Below are 25,359 nucleotides of genomic sequence, written 5' to 3' on the forward strand. Positions count from 1 at the left end.
GGTGACCAAGAGGTTTTAAAGGACCAGACTCCTTATTTTTCCCCTGCAATTTTCAGCATTGTGTTTTATCCTTATGTTTTCAGGTTTTCTTCTTATACCTCTTAGGAATTACATCCACATTCCTATGAGTAAATTAGCGGTGGTGGAAAGTGGAAAGGAGTTGTAACTAGATCACCATTCCTAGCTAGTAAAGAGGAACCCTGAGGATTTAGAATTTGTTTGCTTGCTTGCTTACATGTTTATTAGTTGGATACATGGCTGCCCAGATTAAATGAATTCTGTTGGTTAAAAAGAGGAGGGAAATAGATATTGGGAAGGTGCCAAGCACCTCCCACAGCCCAATTTTATCCTTTTAGGACCAAAGTATCTTAGGTTGGTATGCAGTTTTAGGAAAGGAATATTTTGTAGAAAAAATATGAAATCTTCCTAAGGGACTTTCCTGTGTGTATATTTGGAAGGTCAGAGAATGAAGACAGAAAGGAAGAAGAAGGTGAAGGGAGAGAAGTGAGAAAGAGGACAGGAGAATCAAGTGTTCTGCAGTACTTTTCAGTGAATTTCTACCCTAAGATGGAACAAATAAATAGAATATAAGCTGTCACATTTCATTGAAATAAACCAAACTATTAGTATCATTGTTTTTCAGATATAAGGAATAGAGTCATATTTGGACATCATTCCTGTAAGAAAGCTAGAATCATTTTGAAAGCAATTGCCTTTAGAGACAGTGGAATGCATGGCTATAAACTGTTTACGTGTGTGTATGTTCTGGTTTATGTTTTGGCTGCTCTGACTTGATGACTTTATGTCAGAGTATACAAACTGATGAACCTTCAGTTTTTTTTTCTTTACAGTAGTATTTATCTTACAGATTTAAATGGGATAAAGACTATATAATTGCTCCTAGTTCCTATTGCTTGGTGCGTCATTGGGATTTGGCACTCATTGACTTTATGAATATTTTATAGAGAGCCTTACTTTCGTACTTTTTTTCATGAGAATTATTCTAGTTCTATTTTTTGTTCTATTAAACTACTCACCTCCCTGCACCTATGTTGTCCTCCAGGGAACTCCCCCGACCTCCATGTTTTACATGCAGACTTATTCCCACCCTCACCTCTAATGTCTACTCCCATCCCTATTTACAGACAGGAAATAGAAATTCTGTTGTTTTCTAAGTTTCAGCTCCCCTCTTCACCCACCTCAGCCCCTGCTTCTACATACTTACTGCCTCTTCCTCCACCCCACCTTGCTCCAATTTCCTGGTTGCACTCATATCAGCTTCACCATTCTCAGCTTCAGTTTAATGACTGATAATCATACATCAAGTGTTGACAGATTTATTTCACAAAGGCAAGAACTTTTCCTAATTTGAGATATTATAAAAAAAATGCTACCCCATTTCTACCCCCCTGGATATTCAGAGATAACAAAAGTTTTCTTTGCAGATTTGCTGAAATTACAACAAAATTCTGAATACATTTGCAGCATTTTAGATTGAATGAGTACCGTGGTCACCAAATCAAACTCAGGCATAAATGTGATTGATGGATCCAGCCCTTCTGTTTTAACTGAAGAATTATCTTGATTATTGAATATAATAGATAGCAGCAAAACACTTAGGATTTCCAGAAACTGAAACAGACTTTTAAGCATCTAATTGACTATGAAAGGAAGAGTTAAAAATATATGACATTGACTTGATTTTTCTTAACTCACAATCTCAGGCAAATTTAGTAGTTATAATAAATATTTTAGTATTTAAGTTCATATACTTACTTTTTTTTCAAATTGGGAAAGACGATTGCAAACTATGAGGAAAGAATTCTACAGAGAGATCAAGACTTTGAAAAATACACATTGGAACCCCACAGTATTCAATGTACACTGGCAGACTTTGGAAATGTTCTAGGCTGGTGTGAATCTTAGTAAGGCTTTTTCGTAAATTTTTTCTGGTTGGGTGATACTTAAGGAACTGAATTGGTTCTGTGTTAGACATCATCAATTTTTTTCTTCTATGACATGTTACTCTTAGACTAGTAGTTTTCGTTTGTCATGTATTCAAGCAATGCAATGGTAGCTTTCTTGTTTTGTTTACTACCAGGCTCTATGCCAAGGGATAAGGATCCTTAGAAGAATATTATTTAATTAGTATTTACTTGGCGAGGTAGATATGAACTTTTTCCTTTTTTCAAGTGAGGAAACAGCAGCCTGGAGATAGCATGAGTGTAGCAGAATTGGAACTGTCATGTGCTCTTCGTGACCATCATGTCTGGCTGTGCGCAAGCCTCTGCCTGCCTTGCTTCAGTGTATTGGTCCCTCTCTTGTGTCCTTATGCTGTAACATCACGTGTGGTATTCCAGGCTCTTGTGCCTGGAGTCCTAGCCTGCTTTCATCAGCTCTGGTCCTGTCGTAGGTCTCAGATCTGAGACGGAGGTGACTTCTTTCTTGTCAGTCATGAGGAGAATATCTTCCCATCACTCTGACTGATAATCCCTCTGTAGACCCAAAGCAGGATCAACAATTCATGAATGATTCTTTAAAATCTTCAAAGAACAAGTAATTCCTATGCACTAATAACTATTCTGGACCATAAAGATGGAAACCTTCTGATTCTCTGTATTAAGCCAGTGCAGCGAATATCAGTATCTGACAGTCTGCCTTTGAAACAATCCTATTTGTTGCTACTGGTACAGTTGTCTTAAATGAAGTATTAACAAACAGTAATATTATGTAATTAATACATTCAGGTAAAGATTGTCCCGAGAGCAAAGATTGTTTATTGCAGATGAGAAATACATTATTGGGACTATAAAGTCTTATCTAAAATTTCAAAATCTAACAAACCAAATTTTTTTTTATTATTGTTGAGGCATATAATCTGAACTGACATGTTCTTTGCAGCGTTAATTTATCTTTCTTTAAGTCAATATTCATATGTACTAGTACAGAAATATGTGAATTTTAATTACAACGTGATGATTTTGACCCTTTGGCTTTTCATTTAACATATCATATATGCACAGTATAACCTTTCTAAAGTCCTCAGGGTTTTAAACATCAAAACATTGCTGTCTCTAAATACTTCATCTAATGCACTGTGGAATTTATTTAGTTTACTATATCAATAAACCAAAAGAGAAAATCATATGAATCTCAAAGTGATAAATATGTTTCAGTAATAATAATAGCTAACATTATTTGCTTCCTTTATGCATGCCAGACACTGTTTTAGTTCTCCTCCAGGTACTGGAACTTCACATCTTCATAATAAAGCAGGTACTATTAGAATCATTCCTGTTCTAAACATAGGAAATGAGAACACTGAAAGCCTGAGGAGACTTTTCAAGGTCAAAGACTTGGTTAATTTTAGAGCCAGCTCTCGAACCCAGGCAGTTTCACTCCAGAGTCCAAGTTCTTAACACCTCTGCTCTGCAGATTTTCAGTCAGTATCTGGTGGTTATTAAACATATAATTTTACTCATTTGTCCTTTAATTAAGTCCATCAAAATTTGAGTGCTTGGTCTTTCCCAGGCTATTTGTGATATGGAGGTGAATAAAACAGGAAAAAGACTGTGAAGATGAATGAATTGGGACAGAGCTGGGAACATCCATTAAGTCTGCACCAGAACTTTCAAATCCTATAGTGTCATCAGAATTGGCAGACCCCTCGGCTAAAGCAGATGGTGCTGGGTCATAGGGGTTACGGCTCCAAGAAAGTAAACCACGGCGTGTTTACTAGAATGGTGAAATTTAAAAGGCTGTCAAGAGTTGGTGTGGATGTGGAGTCATAGAACTCTCATCCGTTACTAGTAGGAATGCAAAGCGGTGCAAGTACTTTGAAAAATAGTGTGGCAGTTTCCTATAAAGTTAAATATACACATACCGTATAACTCAGCAGCCTCACTCGTATTCACTTTAAAGTTTTAATCACGCATGTCCACAAAAAGAATTGTGCTCAAAATTTCATAGCAGCTTTCTGCATAAAACTCAAATGTCATTAACTCATGAATAAACAAATTGGAATATATCTGTTTAATAGAATACTACTTGGCAATAAAAAGGGACAAATCACTGATCCTGAAACACATGGCTGCATCTCAGAAGCACTGTAATAAGTGAAAGAAGCCAGGCATAAGAGAGTACTTTTAAATGCCATTTATAGGACATTTTAGAAAAGGCAAGCTATAGTGGTGGAAAGTAAATCAATGATTTTTAAGTGTAGAGGAGGGACTATACATACACACGCTTTCAGTGGAAACTTTCCATATCACGATTGTGAAAGCATTAGGATAATTTTAGGAAGTGTGCTCTGTAGCTTTTTCTTTAATTGTGCACTTAAAATGTAACATTTAATTATGCACTTAAACTTGGTGAATTTTATTATATGGAAATAAAACCTCAGATTTCAATTGGAAATCTTTAAAAATATTCAACAAATGAAGTGCCACGAACTTCAGCTTTTAAAGCTCTTTAACAAATTTGCAATTATTAAAGGAAAAAATGCTCACACATAAAAAGACACTGTGATCTATTCATCTATAATGAAGAATGAATTGAACTGTTTCAAGAAATCTCAATGAAAATTCATCTAGTATACAAAGTTTAATTTACAATTCCGTAGTTGCATTTTGGAATAACTCTTTATAAAAATACTCATTTATATTTGGCTAGATTTATATTCTGTCCCAAAGTGGAATGAAATTGAGACAGTCATGAATTTGGTATAATAATAAAAATAATAATACAGTTTTCAGAAATAAAAACATTATTTGACTAGTTTTGTAAAAATATTTGTCAGAGAACATTTCTTTAGATTTTAAAAGGTAGTACCTGGGACAATATTTGGGCAAATGCATTTTACACTTTAAGAAAAGGATCAGTATTGATACGTCCTCCTCTGGTAGAATTTGCTATATACAGGCTCAAGTATCTCAGTACTTCTATTTTCTCAATTAAAAATGTTACATTCCACATAAAATAATTAAGCTTTTCAAATTAATAACTTAGAATGCAACTTTGGGGATTTACAGTAACTATTAAAAATTTTTAAAAAGCCCTCACAGAAAAAGGAAAAAAATTAGTCTTCAGAAAAATACCAGTGCAGAGTATTACAGAGAAAACTAAGAAGCTGATTCTCTAACATAAGTGCATGTGTATATGTTGATGTATATGTGTCTTGATACATGTATATACACTCTACTATATAAATTACTATATAAACCCCTCTACTTACTTTTTACTGCTTTAAAGATCAACATAAATGATATTTAAATATATTTTGTTTTAATAAAGATGGATATGTTTTATTTTTATTTCTTAGGTCTGATTTTATTTTTTAATTAATTAAAAATAAAGCTATTTTATAAATTCAGGAAGTAACACCAAATTGAGAGTCAGTAAATTACATCTTTCAAAATGATACAGTTCACCCATGTTTTAGCACCCCCTGCTTACCTGGAGTAACGTTCTAGTATGGACATAAGATATATGAATAACCCAGCCATACAGAGCACTATGACAGTGGCTCTCTGGAATAATCTCAGTAAGTCTGCACCACACTACTATAGAGGGGTATCAGTGTCCTCTTTTAAAGATAAGGGGGCTGTGACTTATGGTAAATTTGTTCAAAGTCACAAGTCTTGGAAGTGGAAGTCTGTCTGGATTCAAAGTTTGTCAATTCTAGGGTGTGACAGTGATGCTGATTTAATTTCTGTTCCCTAAAAATTTCAATATATAGAGAAGGAAACAGCAAACTTTTATATAAAAAACCAACATTATTTTAGCTTTTCCTTATTTGGTCCCTTTTTAGAGAACCTTAAGTGTCTCTGAAATATGGTTGCTGGGTAAGTTAGCAGGGTTTGGCAGTTCTCTTTCAAGCCTCTTGGGGTTACGCCAGAGGGTCCCATGGGAATTTGGTGTGAATTTTCATCCAAATGAACACCTGCTGTCATTGTTCCTCATCCATCCTGTGGTCAGCAATGCCAGCTCTCTTTGTGGTGGAACCCATTCAACACAAGGAAAAGGCATGCCAGTGTCCCTCACTGTCCCCCCCGCCCCCCCCCCACACACACTCTTTCCTACATGATTCATTGCCTGAGTAGGTTGGAGACAGAGGAGCTAGCATTAAGTTTAACTTTGGCAATTTGGTGTTCTATGTTCCTAGGAATCTCCTCAGTTACAGTCCAGTCTCCTTAAATGGTCTTCTTTTGATAACTCTGTCTCCTCTCCTCTTTTCTCCTTTCCTCTCTGCCTCTCTCTATCCTATTTATGTTGCTTTGCAAAGAAAGAGATCTGTTATTGCAAACATATATTCTTGTAAAGCAAATTATAGTACACATCTACTTTTAAAGTCTCACTTCTCTAACTTGGCAGAAACAAACAGTTTAAGCTGAGGTAAATTCAGTGATAGTCTCCCTGTGGTGACTGATGTTGATCATTCATTCTTAGTACTAAATTCATATTTCTTTGCTTTTGTTTACTTGGTCTGTTGCATGTATGCATTTAATTTCAAGGCATTCCAAACTGATTTTGAATCAGATTAGAGATAAAGTCAAAATAAGTGATTTTTTTTAAAATTAATTACTGATAATGCCACATAATATATCATAAATGGGCAAACTCAGTTTTTTCCTGTTATTTCATACCACAGTAAGACAACTTCACATTCAAAAAATATATAAGTATATTTATGACATATTAGGATTTTTTTAAAAAAGAAGAAACTCTGTGCCTGGGTTTGAGAGCTATTGGACCAATAAAAATGAACATCTTGATATTCTTATTAGCAAGCCAGGAAACTGACCATGTATATGTCAATTTCTAAGATATAACATTATTATCTTAGAATATGAAAACATAGAATTTTTGTAACTTTTTTATTAAGTATTGTTTCAGAACGCACTTATCTGTATCTTTGTGTCCTTTTCACTTGTGGATTAATTAAATTTCTGAACAATTTTTAGAGGATAAGATTGTACAGAAACAGTTTCAGTTCTATCCCAGCTCTATCTTGCATGGAAAAGCAGCTCTCTGTCTGCCATCTGCAGCGGGCATTGGTCCCTCTCTTGTTGTGCCTCATGCTTTGTTATGCATGAGTAAGCACATTAGCCTTTTCATTTCATTCATTAGACTTTTAATCCTTGATTAGTGTTTTCAGGATTCTTTCAAATACACAACTTCTTTATTTCCTTTGTACTCGGTTTTTCTTTTTCTTTCATCTCTGCTATGAAACAAAATTAACAGTTAATCACAACAATAGCCCCATTTCTATTGAGACAACTGGTAAATATATTAGTTTCTCGTTGGAGCAATTAATCATGTGTAGATGAAGAATAGGAAAGTATCTCGTTGCTTGGAATAGCAGGGGCAACTGTTAAAAGTCAGCAGCAAGAACAATCTGTGCTTGAAATATTCTACCAATTGCACACATTGTGTGATTCTGTCTCATAGAAACTCTGAATGAATGTCCTACAAGGAAGAAACATCCAGTAGGGTTCATAACTGGTGCATTTGGGGTCTCAGAACCTAGTTACATTTGTCACCAGCTATCCCAAAATACATTTTTCTCTTTGTGGCTTTTCTCCATTAAAGCAAGATATGTCAGAAAGTTGCTTGCGGAATGAACAGCTAATAATTACAGATCCAGCATACCCTTAGCAAACTTTAAAGTCGTGTGTCATACTTACCTTTACTAGATATGCAGTCTCACATTATCTTTTAACCCATAACTAATCTCAAAGGACTAGGAGCTTCTCTACCTGATTATTTCTCTACTTAAGCTATGCTAGCTCTTGCATTACAGATTTTTCAACGACTTTTTGACATTTTTGTTTATATGAACCATCTTAAACATATTTTAAGCATGAGGCCAGAAGCAATTATTAAAGGAGATCAATAAATTAAATAGAAATCAATTCTTAGAAGTAACTATGAGAAGCAACCATTGGTGACTAAATCACACTTGCACAGAATTTACATGGATTACACATTTTTCCCTAATTTTAGAACACCTTCTTGGCAATGATACTGTTCAGGAAAAGTTAACTTTAAAATGTTATTTATCAAGTTTTTTCTATTTTAATCTTTATTCCCACAAGATAATAGGATCGTAACCTGTCCCATTTTTCTTTTCTGTTTCTCTCCTTAGGATGCCTCCATTGCCCACAGATTCCACATCATGAGAGAAAAACACCCAGAGAAATTCAACAGTAGGTAAGATAACAAAAGATGTACCATAGTGATGATTGTGGTTGATGAATCATGTCATGAAAAAACAGAAAAAGGATCACTATGTGGTATAAAGCGTTTTACATACAATGGCTGAAGAAGGTTTGGTGTGTGTGTAAGTATTAAGATACAAGTAAGGGAAGTTAGTTTTTCCTGTTGAGTTTTAATGAGGTTATAATGGGAATACAATGTGATCATCTGTAAGCCCATTCTTACATGCTGAGAAGAAGGATTTCAAGTGTAAGTTGAAAATAACATTGTGTGAAGATAAACTGGAAGTCTCTGCCTAGCTAAGTGTGTAAGGGGTGACCACCCTAACTCCCAAGACGAAAAGCACGGGGCTCTGATTTGCTCATGCTGAGTAACTGCACATTGCGTAGGTATCAGAGAAGGCCTCTGATCTTCGCACTGTCAGTCCTGCATTGGCCTCAACTTAATGGAAAATAAGCCAGAGAAATACCAGGGCTGACAGAAACTACCGTTAAAGACTCCTTAAAGGTGAACTGCTTTGATGGCCAGATTTACTTTTACCACGATAGCAATATGCAGACATTGCTTGTTCTGGAATGCAGACATTGACACCTTCTGATATTCAGGGAAATAAAGCTTTGCTTTGTTGTCTTCTGCATTTCTAGAAGAAAGTACGGCTATCTTCACCCCACTCCCCTGAAAAAAATGGGGCAAAAGAAGTGAATCATCGTTTTTGGCTTCAGTTATACCCATTTCTAGTCTGTTCATTTCACAAAGTTATGAAATCATAATCAACATGTCTGTACCTATATTTAAGTAATTTATATATTAGTATTCAAAGCCAAAGTCCCAATGGCCTTTTGTTTGGCTTGGTTGACTCTGTGCTCTGGAAGTTACAGACCAACTTATAAGACAGCCACTCCTGGAAGTTCTTCTGTTTATTTCCATTTTGTCATATACTCGTACATAGACATGATTTTCTTCCATGTAGTTTCAAAATGCTGTTAAAATGTGTTTTAAAACTCTTTTAGATTTTTCTCAACTCTAGACTCTTTAGCATACTATTTTATACAAGAACCATCATGTTAAATAGTTTCATGATTAGTGAGATCCTGTCTCATTTTTTATTATATTGATCTATTTAAATGTTTAAGCAAAACATTTGACAACTTATTTCTCAAACGTACCTTAGGTATTGCCTTGAGATCTTTCTGACCCTGCAAATGATAGATCATGATGTTATGCTTTGCTTTTTCTTTCATAGTTCAGGCAGCTATAATTTTTGTCTTAAAGAAAATGGAAAAAGTATATATATGAATATGCATGCACATAATATCTCTAGAAGGATTCACAAAAATCTTTTAACTTTGATTCCTTCTGGAGGAGGAAACCAAGTGGTTGGGATGGATACTGAATTTTTATTGAATTTGGATTTTGTGCCATGTATATTACAAAATTAAGTCAAACATAATCTCATTAAAATTTTGCACCTGTAAGTTTTCTTTATATCTAGATTAAAGGGATACTTTCATTTTATAAGATCCAATATAATTTCATGAGGCGAAAATAAATTGAAACAATAATGACAATATATTCACTTTATAGTATATTTCATCACTTGATGATCCACCTCGGATGTCCTGGAAATGAGCATGTTTATTAATGTACCTAGAACCGTATTATGTAATCAGCTATGCTTATCCCAATGCCATTCTATGAAGCATTCATGTGTTGATATTCACATATTAAAATAGATTTCAAACCAAAAAAATGCTATTTGAAAAATGCTGCAGGCAGTGTACTCCTTCAGGAATCCCACAATTTTAAAGCCCAATGAAGACTACAGAGAGAAGAAAGTTCAAGGGGGGGAAAGTTGTGTTCCAAGCTTATTCAGCAGAGGAGAGAGACAGGGGAGGACAGAGGGAGGGAGGGGAGAAAACCAGAGAAACAGGAAGAGGGAGATATGCAGAAGGGAGGAGGAGAAAGGGGAATTAAAAGTATAGTGGAGGGATATCTGCATGTTTATGTGAGACTCAGATCGGACAGTCTATATGTAAGAATGCCAGTATTTATGATCCTCCCTCAGGTGTCAGAGGCTAATGAATTCTGTTCTCCAGAATAATTTTAATTCTTTTCACTACTAAAGGCTTTATTAATCACATATATCTACTCAAATTTTATTATCAATTGCAATACTAATTTACAACATTCCTCACTGCCCAATAGATGCCATATGCAGCGTGTTCATATACCGCACTGTGTTTTATTCGATGTGAAAGTGCATCTTACTGAAACCTATTTGTAAATTTAAGTCACAGGTAAATCTTGTTTATACTTTAAAGGGATTATCTCATTTGGAACAGTAATAACATAGAAAACACCTTCTAGATTGACACAGGTCACATGTTTCTATTGTGAGTTCCAGGAATGCCAGGAACGTAGTAGATGCTCAATGTATCATTGTCAACTGTTTTTAAGATAACAGTCCGCCCTAAAATTACATATATTACCAAGTTAATTATCCATGTACATTTCAGTCTGTACTTTGGTGGATTGTCTTTACTCAGAGTTACAAGCTTTTAGGTCATTCCCTAAACGATAATAAAACATATTCAGAATATGAAAAATTATAAATAAATTTCTGTGAGGAAGACATGCCAGCTTGCTGTGCACAAGCTATTTCATACTTACAAGGACAGATTTCCAGATTTCAACATTGAGGCACATTCAGTTATAGCTCTTTCATATTTTCAGGAATTTGCAAATGGATTTTTTTAAGTACTCCTAATAATGGTGTTTCAGATCAGATCTCTTGTCACAATAAATCATATGCCATTAATATTACCCTCTAGCATGCTCACCTTGGAATTCATTTATATTTTAAAGAACATGATATTTCTAACATTATCTTAAGGAAATTAATTACCAAAATACATAGTTCTGCTCTCTGTTCTTCTTATGACAGAAATTGAAAGAACTGGGAAAGATAATGATTTTTCCGGTGGTGCTTAAGAGAGTGCTAGTTGAGAGGTTTATATTACATTCTTTTCCGAATTTCTATGTAAATCTAAGTTAACTGTTAAAAGGAAGTATGTTGCTCAACTTTCTAAACTTTAAGACAGTCTTCAATCAAACTGAATTTAAATAAACCTTTCTATTCTTTTAGGCTATGAAAAATAATTAAAATATCTATGCTACTATTATTTAAACCAGTTATTACATAATATTGGTATTTAAAATATTTATACAACTTGATTATTACTATTTACAGTCATACTTAGGGTCCTAATTCTTATACATTACCCCTCTCTGGGCTTTATTTAGATGAAGCATTTTAAGTTCTTGCTTTAAAGAAATGATACTAAAAAAATCATAGTAACAATTGTATAAAAAAGACTCAAGTATTCATCTATTAAAATTATAAAGGGTTATAATAATTTTGGAGAAACTGCAAAACGGTTGAATTCCATGAGTAAAAACCCTGTAACACTGACAATAACTTATAGATAATATACAAAATAGAGTACATTCTTACTATAGAAGTATTGGTGGTTTACAAAGATTTCTTATTAAAGTCATGAGTTTAGTGTTAAAGAACCACTCCAGAACGCTAACACACAACACTTAGTAACACATTTGCTGGCCTACTCTGAAGGGTGGCAGCACTCCACAAAGGTACTATTTCATTAAGTCACAGTGACTTTTTGAAAGTGTCCAGTCTCTAACTCCCTGAATGGGACAAAGATCATTTTCTTAGCCCCTTGTTCAAGAGGTGAGTGCTTCGTTTCTGTACTACTTTCTGCTTTTCACGAAGAAATCTACAACTAGAAAACCGAGATTGGTGTGCTAATTAAAATAAGGCAGCGTAACTCAGAATCTACGTAGTGACATCAGTTATGACAAGAGGGCCTTGCATTCTAAATGTGCGAAGAGAAGAAACAAAACTGAAAAATTGGTATTCTGGACTGATAATTTGATATTACTATATTAATAAAGCCTAATTTTGAAAAGAATGTATTGCTCTCTAAGTTACCCAAGGGATTAACAGTGTACATGAATTTAGAAAATTTGACTATGCCTTTAAGATCACACTCATTTTGTTAGGTGATTCTTGATTTACTTTTTTTCCTAATAATTTACTATGCTATTGTATTCACATGGTTTCATTTCTCTGTGGAAAACGATTGAAATATTTGTCTGTTCTGAGCAGGTAAAAGTGTGAATGGTTGAGTGAGTTAGAGCTGTATGCACACTGGTCTGGGGGATTTGATTCATCTGAATCTTCCTACATTATTTCCTGGTGTCTTTAAACCAGAATGCTCACTTTGGTATCTGAGCTGTTCAAAATCATTTTTGTGAGGTGGCTCTTTGGAATAGAGCGAGTGAGAACTAGGACATAAATAAGGAAGAGATTCAACATTTCTTCCTTTCTTCTTTGCCTCTTATTCCCTCTTTTAAAACTTTGTTCTCTCTCAATTTCTTATTCCTGCTTTCTCTCTCTCTGTCTCTTTTTTTTTCTTGTCCCTTTATTTTTGACACTGCAGTGGAGTAACAGAAAGATCAATGCGGATTCTGAAGTTTGGAAAAAATATTGCTATCTCCTTTTGATTTGGTTAATTCCTTATTCTGCAGACATTTATTCTTTTAATAATTCTTTTAATACGATAGGCTTCCAGCTAGACACAGAATCTTTGGGATCTCTAAGACAAAAGAGGAAAATGGACTTGGGATCTTAGATGATTGTAGGTTCTGCAGGAAAATATAAACTGGAAGGAAAGCCCACTTGTCACAGTGCATAGGGAAAGATGTTTTCTGGAGCTCCCAAGTTAAGGTGATCATTGAATCTAAAGGATGTGTATTGAAGCAGGGGTTGCTTATGTATTCTCTGATTTAGCTGAAGAAGAAACATTCATTTCCAGTTTCTGTTTGCAAGATACTCACATTTTATTAGTATCATCTCTATGCAAATGCTCTAAACATTTTCCTCCTTGATTTTGCCTTTCCATTCCTAGGATTTGTGTTTCTGCTTTACATGAATTTGCAAGTGTTTTATGCAAAAATTTTATATACACACACAAACACATATACACACATGTACATACTCACTTCCTAGGATACCAGATTAAGAAACAAGATTTATGAAGCACAGCAGTGTTTCAGAGATATCCACAAAATCAACTGAATAATCCAAGATAGAGTATTTTCTTACAGGGAAGAGTGCTAAATAGTAAGAAAGCAGTTAAGAGAAGAATTTCTGCTCATTATTATGGATTCTGTGCCCTCATAGAAATTTTCAGGAAATAATTGTTAAATTAAAACACTAAAGTAAATTATTTCTTGTTTTTTTATAAGCTGACAACAAATATATATATGTATATAATATACTATAATATATAAATTTATGTATATAATTTCAACTAGTCCATAATAAGTTATCTATTTTAAAGGAAAATCCAAAGATAAGCTTAGCCAGCGGTTAAAGCTGCTGTTGCTAAGAACCCTATCCCCAAGCTACCAAGTGTTTTTGTGTTGACAACACTGACTCTCCTGTTTCCTTTGTGTTCACGTCAACTCCCTTGTTAAGCATTAGCCTCTCTAACTGTAACAAGAACTGGTTATGCTCTGGGGACCAAGGGGACCCACTAAACTAACTGGACAGTGGATAGCTTAGCGTGGAAACGAGCCTCTTACATTGCCCAATGTCTATGACAGAAATTATATTTTCCTTTGATGTTCACAGATAATCTATAGACTAGCATTTGGAATTGGTTATAGTTCAGTCGTTGCATTCTTTATATAAAGTTAGGGCCATAGAAGTTAGCAAATTTGATATGAAGTTTAAATACCTGATTTATAACATCCAAATACTTTAGGATTTACTCCAGCAATAATATAATAAAAATGTGTTTGGTTCTTCTAGAATAAAATATATTGATTCTTCGTAAAATTTACCCCTGGTGTGGAATCTTGAGGACCCTGATTATATCACTTCTATATAGGACATTATTAAGTATAAAGTCAGTCTATCTTGAACTCTTTCCAAAGAGGTTAATCACCTCATTATAAGGTAATTTTACCTGGAAAGTCATCCCCGGCATGGCTAATTGGAACTAATCAGGTGCTCTCCGTGGCTTCTTGCTCTACCTAAGCATTAGTTCCTAACGCTTTTCCTTTTGGAATACATGTTCTTATACGGATACGTTCAGCATTATTTTCTGACTGAATATATTAATTCTAAAATACCAACTTTGAATGGCTGATTTACTTAAAGGTTTCCTCACATACATTTTTCTTTGAAGAGAAGGATAATATGCAGCATTTTGAAGTGTGTATTTTCTGCTTTGTAGATCTCCACGATCAATGTTTTCACAAAGTAGGAAATCTCATTCAAGCAACCCTCCTAATCCTATGTCCTAGCTCTAAAATTGAAGAAAATACTTCCTTAATGGGTGCGTTTCTGAGCAGAGTTAGAAAGTTGAAGTATGAAACCTTGATTTATTAGGAACTTTTAATGTTAATTTGTTAAAAATCTCTCCTCACCTCAGCTTCTAGCAAGAGAAATAACAGACATGTTATAGCTTTATAGGATTTTTTAAGATTTTGCTTGGCAAACACTTACAACGAGCCAAAAATAGACTTGCCAAGGTATTCCCTTTACTGTTGCTTCTTAGCATATTTTTGCCACCATATAATGAATTCAGTTTCCTCCTCTTTCCAATAAAATTGATCCTGCTTTGCTCAAGCCCTCACTGACAGCGTCCTAAGGCTTGTTACTGCCCTCCTGTCTCCTCCAGGTTCTGCTCGGCCTTCAGCTCCAAAGCAAAAGTCGTTATGTGTTCTGCTTTTCTTGTGGCCAAATTGTCATATAAAGTTAATTTTCACAAGCACTTGCACATGGCTTTTCTATGTGGCCTGGAGTTTTTCAGAGTGTGGTGGCCTAAGATACCCAGACTTCTGACATGGCAACTCAGGCCTCCAAAAGTGAATATCCCAAAAGAACAGGGAAAAGCTCATGGCTTTAGCTTTGAAAGTCACAGAGTTTCGTGTTCTTTATAGTTTTTATTGCTTGAAGTGGTCAAAAGCTAACTCAGATTCAAAGGGAGGGGACATAGCTATCACCTGTCTATGGCTCACCTATGTGGCAGTGAGCCATATTTCACCACACACTGAGTTAGACACAGCACTCATCAGCAGGGGATCTTAATGAAGAGTCAGACCTGGATCTCCTTGATTTAATCCTCTTCTCCCCCAAACATACATAGTTTGCTAGTTAGGACTCTGGAACCTGGCTTCCTGGCTTCAAATCTTGGCTTTTCTCCTTTAAAGGTCAGTTATGTGACCTTTGGGCCCCAGATTGCTAATCAGTGTAATGAGGATTAATACTAATGATAGCAGTTTGGGGGTTTGTTGCTAGATTTTTTTTTTTAAATAGAGAACACTTAGAAGGTGACTAGCAAATACTAAGTTTCTGATAAATATGAGCAACTATGATTCATGGCCTTTTCACTCACTGCCTACAACTCCCACAGGACCCTCCAGCTGTCTCTCATAGTTTCTTCACCTTGCGTCTCTGATTGTTCTTAGAGAGTCTGAATTACCATCAAGGCTATGTTGCAGACTTCTGTTCCTGGTGAGTGGCAAGGAACGTGGCCCCTAACAACAGACCTGGACACCCGCGACACATACGCTCGGCACCTCTCACAGTGTCTGTGCTCAGTCACCTGAGCTTCAGGGCAAGTGTGACCCAAAGATAAATAAAATTATCAGGTATTACTTTCATTTTTCTTTTATTCTCTGGTCTTTGCCGCCCCCTTCATTTGTAAACTTTGTCCTCAAACTTAGGTTGTATTAGTAAAATGTTTTCAGGATTTACAACTACAGATCCACATTGTCCAGAGAGAAAGAGACAAAGGAAGTCCTGATGTTCACTCTTACTGGCTCTGCCTTTGTCACATGCCTGCCCCTGGAACAGTCACTTTCACCAGAGGATGGAAATCACTTCCCCCCAAACCATGGAGATCTCTAGATTGAAACAGAGGGTGGCTGGGAATTGGGATATAGATGCTACTAAGTGTTCACTCTACACACTGGTAAGCAGTTATGATCATCAGTTACTAAACCTGGCTTCTTACTTATATTACAACATTTTAATTTTATTTTTGACTTTTTTTAACCTGTTCTTTTTTTTTTTTTTTTTTTTTTGATATAAATCTGAATACTGCCTTAAAGATTTTGGTCTGAAAGTGTTATTCACCAGAAAATATCTGATGCTCTTCTTACATATTTATTATTTCAATCACTGTTGCCAGTAAACTGAAATTATTCCACCTTCTGCTGTTTTCCACTGGTACAAAGCTTAGCTCTGTACTTACCCATATCCCACCAGGATGTTGATCACAAAACAAGAGCAAACTTATCTGAGTGCTCGGTATTGAATGGATAGCCTACATATATTTGTGCTTCTGATTCCTTCTCTCCATCTCCACAGTGCTCATTTCCAACATCCCCCACTCTCTATAAACCTTCACTCCTGGAAATGATTCTGATTTATACTTCAGTGAGAAAAAATAGAAACCATCAGTTAGAAAAGGATTAACCCAACTTCCAAATGACAAACCAACAATCTGTCTACATCAACATCCATCTTTCCCTCATCTTTTCTAACCCACCAGATGAGTTAGCCACCTGTTAATCTACAGCCAGTCCCTCCGTCTTGTGAGCCATGTCTCCATGCCACCGCCATTCTGTTTCCTCCGATCTTGAAGCATACTTTATCCCTCTCTCCCAGATTTTTTTGTGTCCTACTACTGTAAGCTCCTTCCCAACATGTTCCCAACGAGCTCTACCTAGCATTTCGCTTCATACTTTAAAAAAGTCTTGATTTGTTTTTCTTTAGCTACACCTGATCTAACTTAATCTCTTTACAACCAAATTATTTGAATAAATTTTATACACTTACTCATTGTTCATTCATTCCCTTATGGAAACCAATCTAATGTGGATTCTCTTTCCACTTAAGTGAAGCTGCTCTCATTAAGGTTACAGAAGATCTCCAAGTCACTAAATACAGTGTGTACACGTTTTTCCACTTTTACAGACATTAAATTTGAATTTGTCAGTTACTCTCTCTTTCTAAAATTTCTGTTGTCTTGATCCATAAAACACACCATCTTACCTACTCCTTCTAAATTTTGAGCTTTACTTTTGGTTCATTCTGCTGTCTAGCAAAGCCAAAATTGTTAGTGATTCTCAGAGTTCTGAGATACACACTTTCCTCAGTTTACACCATCTTCTCTGATCTCTTGAACCTTCTTTGAGAGCAATTTTTTTAAAAAGCTAACCTGCCTTCCTTTATTAAGCCCATTGATTTCTCAAGTCCTTACTAGTTTACAAGACCTTCCACGGTCAGGTTCCTGGCCTGACTTTTGCTCTTTTCTCTGTCCTTGGCTGTTTCTGCCCTTCTCTGCCTTTAGATTGGCTGTTGCTATTCATTAGAATGATCAACTTGCGCTGTTGCTGTTTCCTAAGGATAGTCCTCTCTTGTTCCATCAACCAGGTTAAGCTTCCAAACTACCTTCTAGTTTCTTTTTGTGTATTTTGTAGATCAATAATTTAATGAGTTTTTAATTCCTTGATGAATTTTGATTTAACTTCCTGGCTCTTCATTATTCCAAACTGTACTTTAATTCATCTACTAATTCATGATAGGGTTAGGAAGGAAGGGACCACAATTCTCGGTTATTAAATTTTGAAAGACTTGAAGATCATGTCAGAGACAAAAGCTGGAGAATAGATTTGAAAATTGCATAATTCTGTCTTGTGAATATCACAAGTGAAGGCCTGTAGGACTCAGGCCGTGAGATTTATGTTATAATCATAGACCTGATGTTACAGAGTCTCCAAAGTGATCTGAAACATGGGAAAGTTTTATTTAAAAATTATGTATTTTTATGGCACTTTACGGGAGTTTGGCAATAAAAGCCCAGCACTTAGATAAGAGACTAATGTTGGAATTAGGGGTGCATGAGAAAGAACGACAATTGCATTAGACCATGAAAATAGTAATGATAAAGGAAGAGCTCACTGATGGCTATTTCCAGTGTTCTTTCTAGTTACTAGAATTTTATATTTTTGTTTTTAGAAATCCGATTATGTTTTTTGCAGAATTCCAATTTTTCACAGTTCTCAACTTCAGTTTTTCACTGTAGGTTTCATTACATACCAAACCTAACAAATTTATAGAATTCTTCGTGCTGAGTGAAGACTATTTTTGCTTATGTAGGCACATGTATGTGGCTTTCATTAAAGTCATAGAAATGAAACCAGATGTTTATTTTGTTTTTGAGAATTTTTTTTCAAAGTTTGATATTTTTGTTATGTCTCAACTTTTTTATTGTGATAAAATATATATAATAAAAATGTACCACTTTAATTTTGTGTGTACAGTTTAGTTGCATTTGGTACATTCACATTGCTGTGCAACCATTACCACCATCCAACGCCAGAACTTTTCTTTCTTTCCAAACTAAAGCTCTGTACCCGTTAAACAGCAACTCCCTTCGTCCCCTCCCTCCAGTCCCTGATGACCGCCATTGTACTTTCTGTTTCTAGGAATTTGATTATCTCCTATAAGTGGAACCATGCCATATGTGTCATTTTGTGAATGGCTTCTTTCACTTTAGCATAATGTCTGCAAATTTGGTACATATTGTAGCATTTTTTTTTTAGCATACTATAGTCAGACTCTCCTTCCTTTTCAATGCTGCATAACATTCCATTGTGTGTATACACTACGTTTTGGTTTTCACTTATCTGTTGATGGACATTTGGGTTGTTTCCACCTTTTAGTTATTGTGAATTACGCTGCTGGGAATGTTGGTGTATAGATACCTGTCCAAGCCCTAAGCTCATTGTTAAAGGTACTTTTTAACTTTCTGCAAATTCACCCTAAAAGGAGTTACAATCTATGTTGAAATAGTTTTATTCTATTAGATACGGCCTAGTATACATGGGTCTTCAAATAATTAGGTGAATGTGGATCTTCGAGTAAGAAAGTCAGTATGTATTCTCTGGGTTTTATTTTCATCCTGAACTGTCTCTGTTTCTCTCCTTGTCTCTCCTGTCTGTCTTTGGCATGGAACAGAAGAAGAAATATTTATTCAACACTGATTTTTCTTTATGGTCTATATGGGTTTCCTTATTTTATTTTAGAATTTATTTGACTTGCTGTGTAACACATCTTTTAAAATTAGGTCTCTACTCTGGTCTTCTCTGAAAATCTTTCTAACTGCTGGGAGAAAAGTTGAGTACAAGTATTCAAGAAACATCACCAAATAGATTTACCCTATAACCAAATAGAAATACTTCATGTATATACATCAAATATGTATATAATTTTCTTAGACAAATATAAACTCAGAAAATTAATCACTTTTCAGCTTATGGCCACAATTTTACTTTTCTAAGAACAGTCACATATCATTTATTCAGTAAAGAATTAAAAGTTTACACATTTATATTCCTTTACTTATAAAAACAAAATGATTACTACCAAGTTTTAGAAAGCAAAAAAAAAAAACCTACAACTTTAATACAAACAGCCTGAACACAATGTATTCCATTATTTTTAATGTGTAACATGAGAGGAATATTTATTACAGGTCTATAATATAGAAGTGCTTGGAAAATAAGGAAGGTTAATAATTAAATATCCTTCCTGCCCTTGAAAAGGCTGCAGGCCAGTGGGGAAGACAAACCAAATGTGTAATCACAATAAAATGTGGTAAAGACTGTGACTGAAGTTAAGTGCAAAATTGAGTGCCTTGTGCTACCAGGAGGAAGGATCTATTTCTGTCTGAGTCCATCCACCCCAGAAGATGCTCTGCTCGCACCCAGGTCCACTGCATGCAGCATCCTTACCAAGTCCCTCCACCAGAAGTCACACTTGTTGCTTCTGCTCATGTGAGGACTTAGTGAGGCAGCCACCCCGAAAGGCCTGAGCTCAGGAAACTGTAGTCTCCCACTGTGAGGTCATGTGCCCACAGAAAACCTAGAGGCTCTGGTGCACACAGGAAGGAAGAGAAGTGGACACTAGAAGTCAAACCATGGTCTCTGCCAAAATCTTCATGTAGTGTAAACATGAGTTGGGATTTTCATGCAGTTTAGGATTCTTAATTCACTTTCTCAGCTTTAGGAAGTCAATTACAACTAAATTTCTGTGGTCTTCATCTTCTGTTGCATCTGCTTAATGAGGTAATAAAGATACAGATGCCATTAGAAAACCTTGCATAAAAAACCCTGTTTGTAGTGCAAGCAATCAACCTCACATTTATTAGTTTTATCAGTTTAAATTTTACATGTCCATTTATCTCCAAGCAGAGTATAAGCCACTTATGCCCTCTTATTTGCTGGTAAGTTTATTATTTGCTGTGATGGCATAATTTGTTTCATTTTATTTTTACACATAGACATAATTCAGTTTTTACATGTACTTTTTACGTATTTATTTTCATCATCCTGTCATTATTTTTTTTCTTATTTAATTCATTGCTATTTTAATTTTAAGGCATATTCAATTTACAAAGGTCACTTGGAATTTTGATAACAACTTCCAAGATACAGAAACATTCATGTCCTGTAATTCATCTAATCTGTGAGTTTATGAATATGAAATACATTCATATTCATTCTCAATTACTTTAGTCTTATTGGCTTTTCTACATTTCAAAGCAGATGCTGTTTTCTTTTTGCCTAATAATCTAAACCATATTCAAATATACCTAAACTATATAATGAAAAACAATATGAAAAGGAGTATCTAACTGAATCACTATGCTGTACACCAGAAATTAACAGAAAATTGTAAACCAACCATACTTTAATAAAAATAAGTAAGAATATATATCTAAACTAACTCTATGATATAAGGGAAATAATGCAGAGTCTAATGAAAACTCTGTTGATATTTCTTTATCTATTAACTTGTCAATCTCTATTAGAAAAATAATTTCATTAAGAAAAACAACCTTGAATTACTATGAAAATTTTAAATAATGCAATAGTTAGTACTCATTTTCATTAAGAATTCTCGTAGCCTAGGAGATAGAGTTACAAATCTAATAGCTGTCTTTTGTTCTAACAATGTACTATGATAAAACTCACTAATGTATCTTAAAGGCTGCACTGTGTCCCAGATACTCCACCAAATGATTTTCCTGGATTATTTTATTTAATCCACACACGGCCCTAGGATGTGGTTATTGTTATCATCCCTGCTTTACACATTAGAAAGCAAAGCCAGAATTATAAGGAACTTGTCTGGCTTACATATTCAGCAAGTTACTAACCATTCTGTCCAGATAAACAGTTATGTAATGCATATCTACAAACCAGAAAACATTTTTATTGCTCAGGGTAAAAGATGAGTTTGATACCATTCTAGACTCCTAGGGTTTGTGGCTTAGTAGGGGAAAGGTGCCTGCAAACAGATACACATATGGTACTGAGAGATAAATGCAGTAATCAAAATATCATACATAAGGATACAAAGGAGAAAATTGTTTTCACGTGGTGTGAGAAAGGCTTTGTAGAAAATAAAATGCCTGAACATGGTTCTAAAAGATGAAAAGCCACTTCACAAAGTGAGTGTGGAGTTAGTAGAAGGAATATCATGTGTTAAGGTAAACTGGAGCACTGGTAAAATCCAGAGTGATAACTGGGTTATTTGGCTGGGTTTGGTAATTTTCAACTATACCAGATATAATCAGTGGCAGCTATGATTTTTTGAGGACACTGACTTAGTGTCTGTCATTGGTGAATTATATTCTCATACATTATGAGATCTAATTGCATTACATGTAAATTATAGTAATACATGTTCTTATACATAGTTAATTAGCAGCTTTCTCGGAGGCATTTATTTAGCATTCATTTAAATTGTTTTGTTTGTTTACTTATTTAGACTATTTTATCAGAAGCTACCATTTATTATTTAGGCATATTAGCTGACTAAATTGTTTCTCTAATTTTTAGGACAGGGAATTTAAGAATCTACCTTTATTGTGGCCCTCACAGAGACTATCACTTTGATAGAATGTTGGGAATTCAGTTTAAAGTTCAAGTTCTTATGTAAAGTTTCCACAGATTTTAAATTTCAGAAAGAAAGAAGCTTTAGGACATCCTTGCAGGCAAGCCTTGAAATGTCTCTAAGTAGTTTAAAGAAGCTGAAGAATCCAGCCAGCAGAGGGCGCTGGCCCACATGCACTCAGTCATTGCCACAATCCTTGGAATCCAGAAAACACAGGAAGAGTCCTTTCTTAATAAGCACACTGGCAAAATAATTGTTTTGCTAAGTGTTGCATTATAGTATATATTTATATATATGTAACGTATATATTTATACCAGTAGTCCTTCTCTTGTGTAAATATGCATCTCTTTTAGCAAAGTGTAATCTGAGTTGTCTTTGAAAGCCAGCTAGCACTTTTGAAAGTTTGCTATAAAATGCCAAAATCTGAGCAATCTGTGGTGAGAGATCAGAGGTCACTTGTGTTCCAGAGTCCTGCTAACTAATTAAGAGGCTTTGATCACATTTGACAGACAAGAGCAGTTTTATTTTGATGTGGAAAGGACATTACTTAAAGCAAACTGAAAGTCAAAGTTTTGGTATTCTTTCTTAATTGTAGCATTACTAATTTAAAAAAGCCAAAATGTCTGAAATAGTTTCCTAATTGGAACTGAGGGCATAGTAAGAACAAAAATCTTATTTAAAAAAAATTCTTAGATAATTAAACTTAGGAATAGCATTATTTATGATATAATACATAAATTGTGTATAAGATTTTTTTTCAGCATACCACTTTGGTTTAGATGTATTTAATGATCTTGAAAAAAATATTATTTTATAAATACTAAAAAAGTAACACTATATTTCTCTTAAAAGCATTTTATCAGATCTCATATATATTTATTACTATAATTTTTTGATTTTTCTATTTAGATAAGAAAATAAAGAAAACATTTATTTTTAAGCACATGGATACTCTTTAATGTACAGAAATTATTGGCAACTGTGTATTTTAGGTAATTGCTTAATGTCAGTTAGGCTTTGATGATACAGGCTTTTTTACATGTCCTCTTTAACCTAGTACACCATGATTTCTTATAATATTATAATATGTAGCATACTTTTAAACTTGTGCACAATTAAGTATATGGTATACCTGTGTAGTATCTTTAATCTTATTTTTAAATGCTATTGTGAAATATGTGGGCCTCTTACGTTTTAAAGAGGAGTTAATGCTGTCATTTGCTACTTTATGATCCAACACAAAGTATAGTAAATTGTTTAGAAACCTGTGGGAAGTTAATTTTAATGTTTAATAGTGTGTGTGTGGGGGGGTCCTGTCTCTTTTCTTCGTTTGATGAAGCTTATAACAATTTTATTTGCCAAGATGATGATTATTTAATAAAGTGACAAACTGTCCCACTGATAGGATACATTAATTTGCTTCTAAAGCTGTTCCTTGTCCTCCATAAGGTGATAATTAGGTTTTCAGATTAGAATAAAATGATCACATCACTTACGTAGATGCTTGTTAAAATATATTTAATCTTTTATATAAACGTGAAACAATTAAAAGCTATAAAGTATTTTTCTATGTGAACTTTTTAGGTGAATACAGCTAATATACTGAGTTGATTTTAATGTAGCACTACTCGTTGGAAGGTTAACAATTGGAAAAATAATGTAAGAAGTGATTAACTTTTGAGCTAAAGCAATGGTATTAGGCTTTGCTAGAACATCTACCTAATAAAACAGGACTCATTCATATCCTGATTTAATTTCTTGCTCTGTCCACACAGAGTGTGCAGTTTAATCTTTCAAATGGCACATAGAATAATTTTGTGCATGTATATTAACACCCTCAATTTCTGTCGTTGAGAGCTTAAATTATTGTTAGACACTCCAAATGGTTACATTTCAATTTTAGCTTTATATTACACAAAATTAACTCAGTCCCACAGCTCAGAGCCTGAAAAGTACTATATGGTGTTTGAATTTCCAACAGTGAAAACGCAATTTATAAAAACAGAACATAGACTGACGTTTTTAAAAGAAAGACTCTTTCATTGCATTGGGGTTGATGATAACACATTGTCTCGAAGTTCTACAGTCCAATCTTCTCTAGTTTTAAATAACCAAAGGTAATTTCCTCTTCTTAAAGTTTGCAGAGTATTAAAAACTTCCCTAAATCTATTTCCTGAACCAAGTTGGAGAATGTTCAGTGCACATTCATTTAAAATACTTTTAAACGTTCTGATTCAATTACTTTCAATAGAGTGAAAAATGTTTGGTGTAGCTTTGAGTGCACAGCATGAAAGGTTGGGTTTTAGTTAGGAAACATACAAAATTAGTTCCTGTGCAAAGGTAACCTCTAGAGAAATATAAGTAACCAGAAAACCTTGTTGAAGGCCATTACATGCACTGGAAATGCCACGTGCTTTGTACATGTTATTTACAGAACTATAATATGACATAGGTGAAGTTATGGTAAGACAGTGGCAACGTGAAATGAAAAGAGATTTTTGTTGATACTGTGCAAAAATGCCACATCTGTTTTTATTCATTTGGCAATTATTTCTTTGGGGGAGCTTTTATACAGCTGTGAAAACCTAGAGAGTTTTGTACAAAACAATTTGACAAATATTCATGATTCCACACCAGTGAAATGCATTTTAATTTCATTCAGAATGTTCCAAGCTCTCTAGCATGTAAACAGTAATAAAACTCATACTGAAGTTATTTCTGTGATTTTTTAACTCCATTGCTCAAATGATAACCGCCAGATTTTCCTGGTCCTCATTAAGAAACACAGGGAGTTCTAAGGGGAGTTTACTTAAGAAAAAGTAGATTGATGATTTGGAAGTTTGGACCTGACACATCATGATGTCATACTAAATGCACACAAATGTGTGAATTCTGATTCTGATTCTTACCAGCTCTGAAGCTGGGGTAAACCACTTAGAATTACCTTCATTTTATCACTTGTAACAACAGAAACATTTCCAGAATAACAACAGAATTCCTAGTTCTCAGGGTTGTTATAAGAGTAAATTAAATTGAATAATGCATAGGATGTAGCTTAAGTAATACCATTTTCTTT

At 34.6% G+C, this 25,359-nt stretch overlaps 1 protein-coding gene across 6 annotated transcripts in view; it reads left to right on the forward strand.

Moving 5' to 3' along the window:
• Positions 1-25,359, forward strand: part of DGKB (diacylglycerol kinase beta) — a 588,496-nt gene that overhangs the window by 326,125 nt on the left and 237,012 nt on the right. For all 6 annotated transcript variants that reach the window (XM_032483924.1, XM_032483922.1, XM_032483923.1 and 3 more), the window contains one exon: positions 8,147-8,211. In XM_032483924.1, the coding sequence (XP_032339815.1) occupies positions 8,147-8,211 (65 nt within the window). The remainder of the gene's footprint in view (positions 1-8,146; positions 8,212-25,359) is intronic.

Source organism: Camelus ferus, chromosome 7 (genome assembly GCF_009834535.1).
Source record: "Camelus ferus isolate YT-003-E chromosome 7, BCGSAC_Cfer_1.0, whole genome shotgun sequence".
NCBI classification, from domain to species: Eukaryota; Metazoa; Chordata; class Mammalia; order Artiodactyla; family Camelidae; genus Camelus; species Camelus ferus.